Source organism: Macaca mulatta, chromosome 3 (assembly GCF_049350105.2).
Source record: "Macaca mulatta isolate MMU2019108-1 chromosome 3, T2T-MMU8v2.0, whole genome shotgun sequence".
NCBI lineage: Eukaryota > Metazoa > Chordata > Mammalia > Primates > Cercopithecidae > Macaca > Macaca mulatta.
In genome coordinates, this window is record NC_133408.1 from 17,164,193 (window position 1) to 17,180,009 (window position 15,817).

The 15,817-nt window shown below is 37.6% G+C and overlaps 2 protein-coding genes across 2 annotated transcripts; both read left to right on the forward strand.

Annotated features, from left to right (window-relative positions):
• The first annotated feature begins 10,206 nt into the window (after positions 1–10,206).
• On the forward strand, positions 10,207–11,405 carry KRTAP26-1 (keratin associated protein 26-1). Its single transcript, XM_028845175.2, has one exon. It carries the CDS (start codon positions 10,491–10,493, stop codon positions 11,124–11,126), a length of 636 nt encoding a protein of 211 aa, XP_028701008.1. The 5' UTR covers positions 10,207–10,490; the 3' UTR covers positions 11,127–11,405.
• A 3,546-nt stretch (positions 11,406–14,951) lies between these two features.
• Positions 14,952–15,587, forward strand: LOC704989 (keratin-associated protein 26-1-like). The gene has a single exon (XM_001100124.5). It carries the CDS (start codon positions 14,952–14,954, stop codon positions 15,585–15,587), a length of 636 nt encoding a protein of 211 aa, XP_001100124.1.
• Positions 15,588–15,817: the final 230 nt, after the last annotated feature.

The following is a 15,817-nucleotide window of genomic DNA, read 5'->3' on the forward strand; positions in this document are numbered from 1 at the left end:
TCTCAGGCCCTTGGACTCATATTAAATTACACCACTGACTTTTCTGGTTCTCCATCTTGCAGATGGCATGCATGGAGCTTCTTGGCCTTCATAATCATGTGAGTCAATTTTCATAATAAATGTCCTCTTTTATATATATATATATTCTATTAGTTTTGATCCTCTGAAGAACCCTAATACAGCTAAAATAATTTATTAATAGATACATAATATAAAAAGATATAATTATGACTTCAATAACATAAAATAGGCCGGGCGAGGTGGCTCAAGCCTGTAATCCCAGCACTTTGGGAGGCCGAGACGGGCGGATCACAAGGTCAGGAGATCGAGACCATCCTGGCTAACACAGTGAAACCCCGTCTCTACTAAAAATACAAAAACTTAGCCGGGCGAGGTGGCAGGCGCCTGTAGTCCCAGCTACTCGGGAGGCTGAGGCAGGAGAATGGCGTGAACCCGGGAGGTGGAGCTTGCAGTGAGCTGAGATCTGGCCACTGCACTCCAGCCTGGGTGACAGAGCGAGACTCCGTCTCAAAAAAAAAAAAAAAAAAAAATAACATAAAATATGTATGTGGGGGGAAGAAGTGTAGAGCTTCTGTATGTGATCAAAGTGAAATTATTATCAGCTTAAAATAATGTTTTATGTAAGCCTTATGGTGATCACCAAGAATAACCTGTAGTAAATACATTAAAATTAAAAGAATCAAAGCATACCGCTACAGAAAAAAACCATCAAATCAAAAAGACAGTGGGAGAGCAAGAAAAGAACAATGAATCACAAAACAGACAGAAAATAATTAAAATGTCAGTAGTAAGTTCTTGGCAGCAGTAAAGTAATCAACAATTGCTTAAAATGTAAATGGATTTAAATATCCACTTGAAAGATACAGGGTGGCTGAATATATATTTTTTAAAAGATCCAACTAAAATGCTGTCTACAAGAGACTCACTTGAGAGTTTAGAACTCACATAGGCTGAAAGTGAAAGTTATTCCATGAAAATGGTAACCAAATGAGAGCAGGGGTGGCTAGATTTTATATTGTACAAAATAGGCTTTACACCAAAAACTATCATAGGACAAAGAAGGTCATTATATCATGAAAAAGGAGTCCATTCATAAAGAGGATATAACAAGCACAAATATATATGTACCCAACACTGGAATACCTAAATATAAAAACAAATATTAACAGAACTGAGGGGAGAAATGAACAGTAGTATGATAATCATAGGAGACTTTGATACCCCAGTTTCAACAATGGATACATCACCCAGAGAGAAGATCAAAAAGAAAAGAGCAGACTTACCAAACAGATTTATACAAAACAGTTCAGCCAACAGGAGAAGAATGCACATTCTTTTCTAGCACACACTAAATATTATCCAGGATAGACTATAGGTGAGCCCCCAAAAAAGTCTTAAGGAAATTAAAATCATATTAAACATCCAACCATAATGATATTAAACCACCAAACTAGAAATCAGTAACAAGAGGAAAATTGAAAACTTCACAAATATGTGAAAATTAACACGCTACCAAACAACCAATAAATCAAAGAAAAAATCAAAAGAGAAATTAGAAAATATTGAGACAATGAAAATGGAAGCACAACATTCAAAAACGTTGGAATGCACTGAAAACCATTTTAAGAAGTTTATAGCAAAGAATACCTACCTGAAAAAAGAAAGATTTCAAACAACCTAACTTCTCAAGAAGTTAGAAAAAGAATAACAAACTAAGCCCAAAGTCAGTAGAAGAAAAAAATAATAATAAAAGTAGAGCAGAAAAAAAGTCAAATAGAGAATTTTTTATAAAATTCGAAAAGATTTGTAGAAGTAAAGCTTGTTGTTTTTTAGACGTTTCCACATTGATTTTACAAAACGAGCATTATCCTGATACCAGTGTTGGTCAAGGATACTAAAAGATAAAACAGAAACAGAAACAGAAACTGAAAGCCAATATACCTGATGAACATGATGCAAAAGTCCTCAACAAAATACTAACAAGCAGGATTCAATGGCACATTCAAAGGATGATACAACATGATTTAGTGAATCTTATTCCTGGGAGGCTAGGATGATTCAACACAAGCATATCAATGAATATGATACACCAAGTTAGCAGAAAGAAGGATAGAAGTTATCATCACTATAGATGTAGAAAAAGCATTTGACAGAATTCAACAAACTTTCATGATAAAGACTTCAACGAATTAGGCGTAGAAGGAATATACTTCAACATAACAAAGTCCATATATGACAAACTCACAGGTAAAACCCACAGTGGTGAAAACCTAAAAGCTTTTCCTCTTAGATCAGGTACAAGACAAGGATGGCCACTCTTTCTACTTCTATTCAATATAGTACTAGAAGTCCTAGCCAGAGCAATTAGAAAAAAAATAAAAAAGAGAGAGAGAGAGAGAAAAAGAAAAGCACCCACATCATAACGAAGTAAAATTGTCTCTGTTTGCATATGACATGATGCTATACATTAAAAACCCTAGAGACCCCACCAAAAAACTATTAGAACTAGTAAATGAGTTCAGCAAAGTTGCAAGATACAAAATAAGCATACAAAAATCAGTAGCATGTCTATACCTTATAGATAAACTATCTAAAAAAGAAATTTTAGGCCAAGTGCGGTGGCTCACGCCTGTAATCCCAGGCGTGTAATCCTAGGCCTTTGGGAGGCCAAGGTGAGTGGATCACCTGAGGTCAGGGGTTCAAGACCAGCCTGACTGACATGGTGAAACCCCACCTCTACCAAAAAAAAATAAATGAATAAAACAAAAATTAGCCAGGCATGGTGGCACTTGCTTGTAATCCTGGCTACTTGGGAGGCTGAGGCAGGAGAATTATTTGAACTCAAGAGGCAGAGGTTGCAGTGCGCGGAGATCGTGCCACTGCACTCCAGCCTGGGTGACAGAGTGAGACTTCGTCTCAAAAAAAAAAAAAAAAAAAAAGAAAGAAAGAGAGAAAAATGGCTCACGCCTATAATTCCAGCACTTTGGGAGGCCAAGGTGGGCGGATCAGGAGGTCAGAAGATCGAGACCATCCTGGCTAACACAGTGAAACCCCGTCTCTACTAAAAATACAGAAAAATTAGCCGGGCGCGGTGGCGGGCGCCTGTAGTCCCAGCTACTCAGGAGGCTGAAGCAGGAGAATGGCCTGAACCTGGGAGGCGGGGCTTGCAGTGAGCCGAGATCGCAGCACTGCACTCCAGCCTGGGCGACTCCATCTCAAAAAACAAAAATAAAAGAAAGAAAGAAATTTTTAAAATCTCATTTAAAAAGACATCAAAAAGAATAAAATGCTTAGAAATAAATTTAATCAAAGAAATGAGAGATCTATATACTGAAAACTGTAAAATATTAATGAAAGAAATTGAAGAAGACATAAACAAATGGAAAAAAATTCTATGTTCATGGATTTAAAGAATGAATACTGTTAAAATCCTAATACCCAAAGCAGTCTACAGGTACAACACAATCCCTATCAAAATTCCAATGGCATTTTTCACAGAAATAGAAAAAAAATTATAAAATTCATAAGGAAATACAAAAGACCCAAATAGGCAAAACAATATTAAGCAAGAAAAGAAAAGCTAGAGGGATCACATTTACTGATTTCAAAATATATCACAATGCTACAAATATCAAATTATGGCACTGAGATGAAAACAGACACATGGGCTAATGTAACAGAATTAAAAGCCCCAAAATAAATCCACACATTTACAGTCAGTTAATGCTTGACAAGGTTTCCAAGAACAAACCATGGGGAGAGAGTCGTCTCTTCAATGAATGATTTTCGGAAAACTGCATACCCACCTGCAGAAGAATGAAACTGGACCAGTATCTCACAACATATACAAAAATCAACTAAAAATGTATTAAACACTTAAACACAAGGCCAGTAGCTATAAAACTATTCAAAAAACACATAGAGAAAATATTCTTGACATTGGTCTTAGAAATGAGTTTTTTTGTCATGACACCAAAAGCATGAGCAATTAAAGCAAAAATAGGCAAGTTGTATTTCATAAAACTAAAAAGCTTCACACAGCAAAGGCAACAATAAAAGAGAGAAACAACTTAGAAAACAGGAAAAAATATTTGCAAACCATTCAGTCATTTGATAAGTGGTTAATATCCAAAATATATAGAAACTCTTACAACTCAATAACAAAAAGCCCAATTTAAAAGTGAGCAAATAACCTGAATAGGTATCTTTGCAAAGAAGACATAGAAATGATTGAGAGATATTTGAAAGGGTCCTCAACATTAGTAATGATCAGAGAAACGAAAATCAAAATCACAATGGGGTCTCATCTCAACACTTGTTGGAATGACTATCATTAAAAAACACTCAGACACACACACACAAACAAACAACTTGGTGGAGCTGTTGAGAAAAAGGAACCCTTACACACTGTTGGTGGGACTGTGAATTCATATACTGAAAAACATAATAAGGCCTCCTTAAAAATTAAAAATAGAACTACCATATGATCCATCAATCCCACCTTTGGGGATATATCCAAAGTAAATGAAACCAGTAATTTGAAGAGATAATTGTACTCCATGTACATTGCGGCATTATTCACAATAACCAAGATATAGAAACAAGGCATGTGTGCACCAACGAATGAATAAATAATGAAATTGTGGATATTATCAGCCTTACAAAAGAAAGAAATTTTGCCATTTGTGACAACATGGATGAACCCGGAAGACATTATGCTAAGTAAAATAAACCAGACACAGAAAGACAAATATTGTATGATTTCACTTATATGTGGAATCTAAAAAACAAACAAACAAACAAACAAACAAACAAACAAAAAACCAAAGAAAAAATCAATCCTATAGAAGCAGAGACTAGAAATGTGATTGCCAGGAGCTGGGGGGTAGGGAATATGGGGATATGTTTGTCAAAGTGTACAAAGTTTCATTTTTGCCGATTAAATAATTTTGAAGATCTAAAATACACAGCATGGATATACTGTATGTTAGTATAGCTAATGTATTCTGTAATATACTCTCAGCAAAATTTAAAATTCTCTAAGAGAGAACTTTTTTTTTTTTGAGATGGAGTTTCGTTCTGTTGCCCGGGCTGGAGTGCAATGGCACAATCTCGGCTCACTGCAAACTCTGCCTCCCGGCCTCAGCCTCCTGAGTAGCTGGGATTACAGGCGTGGCTGGGTGGATCACCTGAGGTCAGGAGTTCAAAACCAGCCTGGCAAACATGGCAAAACCCCATCTGTAGTAAAAATATGAGATTAGATCTTAATGTTTTAAGAAGGAAGGAAGGGAGGGAGGGAGGGAGGGAGGGAGGGAGGGAGGGAGGGAAGGAAGGAAGGAAGGAAGGAAGGAAGGAAGGAAGGAAGGAAGGAAGGAGAAAGAGAAAGGAGGAAGGGAGGGAAAGAGAGAAAGAGAGGGAAGGAAGGAAGGAAGGAAAGAAAAAAGAAAAGGAAAGGAAAGAAAGGAAAGGAAAAGAAAAGAAACTGAAAGAGAAAGGGAGGAAGAAAGAGACTACATGAAGTTATGGCAATGTTAATTTGCCAGATTGTGGTAATTATTTCACAGTGTAGATGTATATCAAAACATCACCTTGTATACCTTAAATATATATCATTTTTATTTCCCAATTGTATGTGAAAAAAATCTGGTGGGAAATTAAAAATAAAAGTATTTCACATTTACAAAATAATAGGCAAAGGGAGGAAAATTTAAAAGATCTTGTAAAGATGAAAGGAATATAATTCAAAGGCTTAACTATGAAAAGTGGAAGAAATACTTCCAACTTCAGTGTCTTGAATACGTGTATGAAAGGATGTCCTAATTAATACAAAGCAGTTCTTAGCACCAGCTGCGGAAGATTTTGTGTGTGAATGAAAGGGGAATGAGGGGTGCAAATATTGTTCAAATCATGTATATATAGTTTCCACACTAAAGGATGTTATAATGCAGTAATTAATCATTCAATTGAAAGTAAGTTACTGCCTGACAGCCTGATCATTTACCCAGAAATCTACATTGCTGATCAGGGAATTCATTATTTGCATTGATTATAATTCAATAATTTTACGCATGGCATCCAACAGGGGGTGCTACAATCGGTCACTTTACCTTGTTGTAGACTACAATGAACTGACTCTAGGTAATTGGTTGGCTTCTCTAAGCCAAGCTAAGGTGAATATTAACCAGAAATACTAGAAATGGAAAGATAAGAACAAAGGGTGTGCAGTCCCCTTGAACCTCCTTCTATTCTCATGTTCTTTAATATTCCTTAGAAGTTGACCTTCTCTAATGAGAATGGATAGATGGTGAGAAAAGTATATAAAAGAGGTTATTGACTAAGTAAAGGTAAATTTTTATTTGATAAAATCAAAGTTGTATTTTGTGATTGGTGTCACATTTATTAAGGGTAGACTGTTTTCTCACAGGTATTGAGAATAATAATCACAAATCCGTACTCGAATAGGGATGTTTTGAGGATTCAATCATCTAATTCATGTAAAACCAGCAGAACAGTGTCTGGTATATGCTAAACACGCAGTAAATAGCAGATGATAAGAGTTCTATAATATAGTTGGGAAAAGACACATATAGACTGTTTTGCTTGCAAAGTAATTTGTGTGTGTGTGTGAGAGAGAGAGAGAGAGAGAGAGAGAGAGAGAGACAGGAAAAATACGTTTGTGAGAAAGAATTAGGTAGTGATAATTATACAAATTTAAATGCTGGAGAGATTCAAGTTGGCAGGAATGATCTGTAAAATATTTACAAAGGAGCCAATTTGCTGAAGTCTGAAGGGTAGATAAAATTTTTAAATTATTCCAAATGAGAGGGAGGGTGGATAATTATGCAAGGAGATAGTGTGGGGACAAGATGGATATGGTGTAATTGGAAATATTAACAGGCAACCCAAAAACGTAGGAGAGAATCTTTACTGGGAAGTAGAGAAGGACCAGACAAGTGTCAGAACAATTCTCTATCGACAAAGTGAAGTCATCCACTTTTTTGAGAAAGAGAATCATATGATGAAATTAATTTCATGAGTATTATTTCAAATGCATTATTTAGGCAAAATAGAAGACCATGGGGATAGAAGGGAAAGGTGGCAGTAAGAAATTCACCAAAGGAGAACAAAAAAGCCTGACTTAAATTATTGCCATGATAACAGAAAAAAAACGGAAAGAAATATATAATTTTAGAAGATAAAGGGAGAAAAGTATTATAACAGGTTTTCCCACTTTCCAATCTATGCTGCAAATTAACCTCAGAGCTCTCTTCTTGAAACACATTACTGGATCGCCACACCTTTAGAACAATATCTTAACTACTTCCCTCAGTAATTTCAACATGTGAATATGAGTTTGCTTCTTAGAATTCTTCACTGGGAAGCTCTATGTTGTCATTTTCTCTACCTTTACATCTTCTTCCATAGCCTAAAGTGTTTTCCTCTTCTCCAAAGCCCCTTCCATCTTTCAAAATTAATATCAAATGTTAATTTTTTGGTAAGGTGAATGAACTATGTTTGCTCTTCTCTGTACATTACTTACAGAGCTTAGTAAACACTGACATGGGTTATGCACCTGTCTTACCACGCTTACTGGATAGTATATGTCTGAGCGCAGAAGGCAATTTAATGTTGGTTCCATTGCCAGCATCTATGTTTTGAACATACTAGATGCTCAATAAATATTTGCTGAATGGATGAGTTAAAATTACCTTGTTTATTGGCACAACTTTATTGTTGAAATGTTCTGGGGATTTTTTGTCTCCAAGACAGAGAAACAAAATTCTCCTTCTAGAGTAGGAGAGACAATGATCCACGATTTATTAAAAAAAAAAAAAAGCAACACAGTGAGTTCCTCCAATTATCCCTGGGCTCTTAAATCAGAAGAGAAGCCTGAAACATGTAGTTTATAGGATCCTGCTAATGAGGTAGCTGGTATTATGCCGAAATAAGCACTTCTCTTTTAGTGACACAGCCACTACGAAGTAATATTAGTTCAACCTATGTTACATGAAGGACAACTTATATTCAGGGCACTTTACTCTCTGAAGACCTGTTGATATTTTTGCAATTTTACCACCCCCCACCCCCAACCCGGCCCACATACACATACACACGTGAGAAACTCATGGTGGTGCTCTAAAGAAATTAAACCCAAGGTCATACCCTCCGGAATGGGTTAAGAATGCCAAAGCAATAAAATCGATTACTCTTGTATAATGTTTTACAGTTTATTTTAACTTTTAATGACATCTCAATATATTTCTAAAATGTCACTGAAAAGTAGATACTATTAATATTTCCATTGGTTCATAAAATTATACTGATAATGACTGGGGGACAGAGCAATTATGCAAATTACCCGGATTCACAGGGTTGTTGGTTATTAAATGATAGTATCAATGCATCTCTATGTAATGCCATATTGGATAGAGAGAAAAACTGTTTAGGGAGTCAAGGAGCCTTTGTTCAAATGTTTTTCTTAGTATCTATTACTGTAACTTTCTAAAGCTCAAGTTTTCTCATATGAGTACTTGAAATAGTAGGATCTACTGTATAGAATTGTGAGGACAAAGTGAATGGCACATGTGGGCACCCATAGCAAAAGGTTTTTCAGAGTAGGCATTCCATGAATGCCAGGTTCCTCTTATTCCACACCCCTTCTCTTCATGGAAAATCATCCAAGTATACACAGAACATGTAGCATACACACCTATCCACATATACACACAAGCGTATTGATGTACTAATGATACAGGTATTGGGCTCTTTATATTAGAGAAGAGCAGACACAAGGAGTATCAACATACAATTTCATAAGCATTCAGCCAAATATGGCTGTACCTATTACGAATGCCATTCAGCTGATGCATCCAGGATTTCACAAGAAGACTCCAGCCACTGTATACACAGAGTATCAAGTGATGTCCAAAGTATACAAAGTATTTGGTTATACAAAGAGTGTTAGGTAGTAAGAGCCTGGGGATGGAGGTACATCAGGTACGAATCATCTGACCTAAAATACTGAGATAAATTCAACATGTTAGTACAGGACCTCAGGGATGATACCATTTTATTTTTGTATTTCTCCCCCTGGTAGTAAAATAGTCCGGTGTTGCCTCATTGAGAATCCAGACTTCTATTTCAGAGATTCTACCCCTCCAGGACAGAGGGAGACTTGATAAGCACGAGCATGTCCCTCAAACACCAAAATAGAAGAAAGTGTTATGATTTAAATTGACTATTTAGCCAAAAGGAATTGGAATTTAGAGCCAGCAGATAATTTAAAATCCCATTAAAATAGCTACTGGAGGCACTGGATATGTCAGTATGAGAAAAATACAGAGGGATAGTTGAAGCTAACTACAATCATACATTTTTTAAAACAACTTTTACCAGAAATATGTGTTCTCAAATGGCCTTTACAGTACTCAAACCTAGGAAAATAATACTTTATCCTGATGCTATTTCCTATGTAAAGCAGTTTAGAAGCTCCTTTTTGGAAATTGACATCAAGACCAATGTAGAAAGCAAAATAAATTCATGTCAAATTCAATGTATTTTTTTTTAACCAAGAACAATAATTTTTCAGTTGGAATATGAGAAACGATGCAATACATAAGCTTGTAATAATCATGAAAAATATCAAGTTGCCTGACTTTCTTTAAGGGGTCTATTTATTTGCTTTTGTTCTCAGTAGGATATATAATTTTAACTGAACCCAACTTCATTATCTATATTCAAGAATACCTAAAACATAAGCCAAGGTTTCATGTTGACTTGGTTTATTTATTTATTGAAATGAGTAAAATGAGCACATATTTTTGAATAAAGATATTTTGGTAGAAAGACAAGTCCAAACACAATTCTGAAATAACGCAAATCATAACTTTGAGAAATAAATCCTAATCAAGCAAAATATACTGAAATTGTCCATATTTCTGTCATATAGTTTGCAAGGATTTTCATTTTCTCGTACACTTGCTTCCAAGTTATTTACTTTTGGCAATTTCCAAGAAGAATAGAATTTTTCTTCAAAACGATTTAACTTGTCACTGTTTCAAAGAAGTTGCTACAACTTTCAAAGAGAATTCTAAGAGAGGAATGTTAAGAATGTTTGTGCAATATGGTTATCATTGGAATAAGTACATAGACTTTAAAATGTGTCTGTTTTGTTTGGATAATTTAAGAAGGATAGATCCTATTAAAAAGCAGTCGCATTGGTTTATAGATAGACTTAATCAATGGATGGCATTGCAAGGAGCATCCAGTTTTATGGAAGGTGGAAGCATCACTTCCTTGGCTATATATAATAAAGAGTTCTGATGCATCCTCATACAACAAGAGGAAGAGTCTGTATGCAGAAGCACCACCTTCTAGGGATATATAAAGGGTCAAGTTAAGGAAGGGCAGAACAAACTTGAGACACTCGCTTCTTTCCCTCAACCGCAGCCTGCTCTCACAACCTCACTATGTCTTGCCCCAACTATTGCTCTGGAAACTGCAGCTCAGGATCTCTCAGAACCTCCTGCCATATTCCTCTCACCTCCATCGCCCTCTGCCCTACCAACGTCAGCTGTGGAGATGTCCTCTGCTTACCCGCTAGCTGTCAAGACCCTACCTGGCTCACAGACAACTGCCAAGAGACCTGCGGTGAACCAACCAGCTGCCAGCCGGCCCACTGTGAGACCGGCAACCTTGAAACCTCTTGCGGTTCTTCCACTGCCTACTACGTGCCCAGGCCCTGCCAAGGAAGCAGTTTTCTTCCTGCTTCTTCTTTCGTCTCCAGCTCCTGCCTTCCACTATCCTGTAGACCACAGAGCTACGTGTCCAGCGGCTATCGTCCACTGAGGGTGCTGCTCAATAGTTACCAGCCCCTAGGAGGCTGTGTGCCCAGTGGCTATCGCCCCCAATCCTGCTTCTCCAACAGTTGCCAGCCCCAAAACCTCCTCACTTCTGGATGCCGACCCTCGAGTTGCTTAGCCTATGGTCCTCAAACTCTTCACGTTGTGTCCAGCAGCCTCAGACCTCTGAGGCCTCTGTTCAGTGGTTGCCAACCTCTGACCCATGTGTTCAACACATGTCGTCCATCTTGCTCTGGACTGTGAAACCAGTAGCTTCTTTGTTCCGGTGAATAATCACTCTGAGGATCCAAAACAAAATTTCAAACTCCATGGACTTTTGCTTCTTTGCTAGTAGCAACTGATGTTTCTTAGTTTTACTGTGCCTGATCTAATGCAAGATGCTTCTGTCACATGTTTTATCTTGCTTTCATCTTTCCTTGGCATCCAAAAATTTAGTTTACAATGCTATTCAATGTTGCTCTGTTGTGGGAAGAATGTATTTGATTTGCACTATAATAAATGCGATTAAGTCTGAATTAAGAATGTGGTTCAGTGGTTTGTGTTTCATGACTTAGTTTTAACACAGAAATGACCAACATCAGTTGCTTTCAAGATGACTGAATTGGACAAGTGATACTCAACCATATATTCTTTTTGACAGTAGAGGGATTGTGTGATGGTTTATTCCTTAAGCTGCTTTTTAGACTTCTGACCCTATGTACTTGAGAGACCCTAAAAGTCCTTGGGGAAAGTTGTTTTGAAAAGGAAAAATTAGGAATGATGTCTCTTATCTCTCTATCCTACTGAACGCACTTCCACCAGAATGTTCTTTCTAATTGCAAACCTAACCAAGTTTCTGCTTAAGCCTTTGTTGGCTTCCTATAATCTATTCCCATAAGATAAATATTCAAACCTCTTAACATGACACCTAGTTTCTCCCACCCTCTTTCTCTCCCGCACCTCTCTGGTTTCATCATCTTTTGCTCAATATTGCAAATAATAAAACTAAGCTTCTGCAATCCTGACTTACACATAGGTCCCCAAACACATGCTTTTTACAATCATCCAGCCTTTTGCATATGTCATCTTTGAGAGCAGTATGTTCTCAGCTCTGTTTTGAAAACTCATACTTGCTTTTAAAAAACACAGTCCAAGTTCATTAATTAATCTTTTGATTTATTCAGAAACAAATGTACTGCTTGCATACTCTATGCCAGGCACAAAAGATACTGACGTGAACAAAACAGTCCTGAACTATGGCAGAATTTATCAGAAGTTATGTGCTGTGGGACATGTAACAATTAAAGATACATTTTTTTCTCTCACTCAACCTAAAATGTGTGTGGGTGTGTACTTCACAAATTAAAATAAAGTTGTAAAGGCATGAATATTTACCTTTTTGAGGAACTGGAATAGCTAGAAAAGCTAGAAGCTGTATCGCTGTGTAAAAAAGTGATTGGCAGGTGCTCCTCGCAGCTGTTCCCTTTAGACAAGACACACACTTGTGATTCTCAGTTCCATCTTGCCCTAGAGACTTCCTGACAGTGAAGCAGAATGTCAATTCCACTTACTATCATGATCATGCCGCTGTTGTTAATTTCCTTTTGGTTCATCATTTCCCTTATTCGCTTGTTCTCCTGAATATTTTGAATTTGTGACATCTGTATTCCTTATTTTTTGAAGCCTTTCCCCAGCCCTCTCTCTGCCCCTCACCCTAATCACACATTGGCTGAGCCTGAATTTTATCTCACTCATACGTCTATTGTTAATCTTGTTGAACTGTTATAAAATGAGATTTTAGTTAACATATAACACACATAACTAATTTTTGCATGTTCTTGGACTGTAAAATGAAATTATAAAGTATTTACCCATTGATTTCTGTCTTCTTTTACTAAATATTATGTTTATAAGATTTTTCCATATTGTTATATCTACCAGTAGTCTTTTAATTTTTTTGTGTGCGTAATATTCAAGGTTAAAACACCAAAATATATTTATACATTCTTTTGTTGATGAGCATTTGGTTTGTTTCCAGTTTGGATCTATTAGAATTAGTGTACAGAATATTCTTGTATTCTTGTGCTATATTTTAATAAACATCTGGAGATATTTCTGTTCGGCAATATGTGTAAGGGTGCAAATAAGTTATGCAGGATGTGCTTATTCAGCTCTATTTTATGCCATTACAAAGTTATGCCTTGCGGTTATGCTAACATTGACTTCTACTATCAGAGTATGAGAATTCCAGTTGTTCTACACCCTCACCAACACGTGAAGTTGTCAGCCTATTTACATTTAGCATGTCTTTTTTTTTTTATACTTTAAGTTCTAGGGTACATGTCCACAACGTGCAGGTTTGTTACATATGTGTACATGTGCCATGTTGGTGTGCTGCACCCATTAATTCGTCATTTACATTAGGTGTATCTCCTAATGTTATCCCTCTCCCCTCCCCCCACCCTACAACAGGCCTCAGTGTGTGATGTTCCCCTTTCTGTGTCCAAGTGATCTCATTGTTCAATTCCCACCTATGAGCAAGAACAGGCGGTGTTTGGTTTTCGGTTCTTGCGATACTTTGCTGAGAATGATGGTTTCCAGCTGCATCCATGTCCCTACAAAGGACATGAACTCATCCTTTTTTATGGCTGCATAGTATTCCATGGTGTATATGTGCCACATTTTCTTAATCCAGTCTGTCACTGATGGACATTTGGGTTGGTTCCAAGTCTTTGCTATTGTGAATAGTGCCGCAATAAACATACGTGTGCATGTGTCTTTATAGCAGCACGATTTATAATCCTTTGGGTATATACCCAGTAATGGGATGGCTGGGTCAAATGGTGTTTCTAGTTCTAGATCCTTGAGGAATCGCCACACTGTCTTCCACAATGGTTGAACCAGTTTACAGTCCCACCAACAGTGTAAAAGTGTTCCTATTTCTCCACATCCTCTCTAGCACCTATTGTTTCCTGACTTTTTAATGATCACCATTCTAACTGGTGTGAGATGGTATCTCATTGTGGTTTTGATTTGCATTTCTCTGATGGCGAGTGATGATGAGCATTTTTTCATGTGTCTGTTGGCTACATAAATGTCTTCTTCTGAGAAGTGTCTGTTCATATCCTTTGCTAACTTTTTGATGGGGTTGTTTGTTTTTTTCTTGTAAATTTGTTTGAGTTCTTTGTAGGTTCTGGATATTAGCCCTTTGTCAGATGAGTAGATTGCAAAAATTTTCTCCCATTCTGTAGGTTGCCTGTTCACTATGATGGTAGTTTCTTTTGCTGTGCAGAAGCTCTTTAGTTTAATTAGATCCCATTTGTCAATTTTGGCTTTTGTTGCCATTGCTTTTGGTGTTTTAGACATGAAGTCCTTGCCCATGCCCATGTCCTGAATGGTATTGCCTAGGTTTTCTTCTAGGGTTTTTATGGTTTTAGGTCTAACATTTAAGTCTCTAATCCATCCTGAATTAATTTTTGTATAAGGTGTAAGGAAGGGATTCAGTTTCAGCTTTCTACTTATGGCTAGCCAGTTTTCCCAGCACCATTTATTAAATAGGGAATCCTTTCCCCATTTCTTGTTTTTGTCAGGTTTGTCAAAGATTCTAACAAATGTTTGTTTTATTTTTAATTTTCTTGATGGTCCATTGAATTGAACACTTTTTAAATAAAATGTTTCCTGTTTCTTGGCTACAATTTTCAAAGAGAATTCTAGGAGAGGAATGTTAAGAATGTTTGTGCAATGGTGGTTATCATTGGAATAAGTACATAGACTTTAAAATGTGTCTGTTTTGTTGGATAATTTAAAAAGGATAGATCCTATTAAAATGCAGTCGCATTGGTTTATAGATAGACTTAATCAGTGGATGGCATTGCAAGGAACATCCAGTTTTATGGAAGGTGGAAGCATCACTTCCTTGGCTATATATAATAAAGAGTTCTGATGCATCCTCATACAACAAGAGGAAGAGTCTGTATGCAGAAGCACCACCTTCTAGGGATATATAAAGGGTCAAGTTAAGGAAGGGCAGAACAAACTTGAGACACTCGCTTCTTTCCCTCAACCGCAGCCTGCTCTCACAACCTCACTATGTCTTGCCCCAACTATTGCTCTGGAAACTGCAGCTCAGGATCTCTCAGAACCTCCTGCCATATTCCTCTCACCTCCATCGCCCTCTGCCCTACCAACGTCAGCTGTGGAGATGTCCTCTGCTTACCTGCTAGCTGTCAAGACCCTACCTGGCTCACAGACAACTGCCAAGAGACCTGCGGTGAACCAACCAGCTGCCAGCCGGCCCACTGTGAGACCGGCAACCTTGAAACCTCTTGCGGTTCTTCCACTGCCTACTACGTGCCCAGGCCCTGCCAAGGAAGCAGTTTTCTTCCTGCTTCTTCTTTCGTCTCCAGCTCCTGCCTTCCACTATCCTGTAGACCACAGAGCTACGTGTCCAGCGGCTATCGTCCACTGAGGGTGCTGCTCAATAGTTACCAGCCCCTAGGAGGCTGTGTGCCCAGTGGCTATCGCCCCCAATCCTGCTTCTCCAACAGTTGCCAGCCCCAAAACCTCCTCACTTCTGGATGCCGACCCTCGAGTTGCTTAGCCTATGGTCCTCAAACTCTTCACGTTGTGTCCAGCAGCCTCAGACCTCTGAGGCCTCTGTTCAGTGGTTGCCAACCTCTGACCCATGTGTTCAACACGTGTCGTCCATCTTGCTCTGGACTGTGAAACCAGTAGCTTCTTTGTTCCGGTGAATAATCACTCTGAGGATCCAAAACAAAAATTCAAACTCCATGGACTTTTGCTTCTTTGCTAGTAGCAACTGATGTTTCTTAGTTTTACTGTGCCTGATCTAATGCAAGATGCTGCTGTCACATATTTTATCTTGCTTTCGTCTTTCCTTGACATCAAAAAAAAATTAGTTTACAATGGTATTCAATGTTGCTCTGTTGTGGGAA

What these genes read in the sequence shown, in the direction of transcription:
- KRTAP26-1 (XM_028845175.2), top strand. Translation starts at nt 10,491, where the DNA reads ATGTCTTGCCCCAACTATTGCTCTGGAAACTGCAGCTCAGGATCTCTC.
- LOC704989 (XM_001100124.5), top strand. Translation starts at nt 14,952, where the DNA reads ATGTCTTGCCCCAACTATTGCTCTGGAAACTGCAGCTCAGGATCTCTC.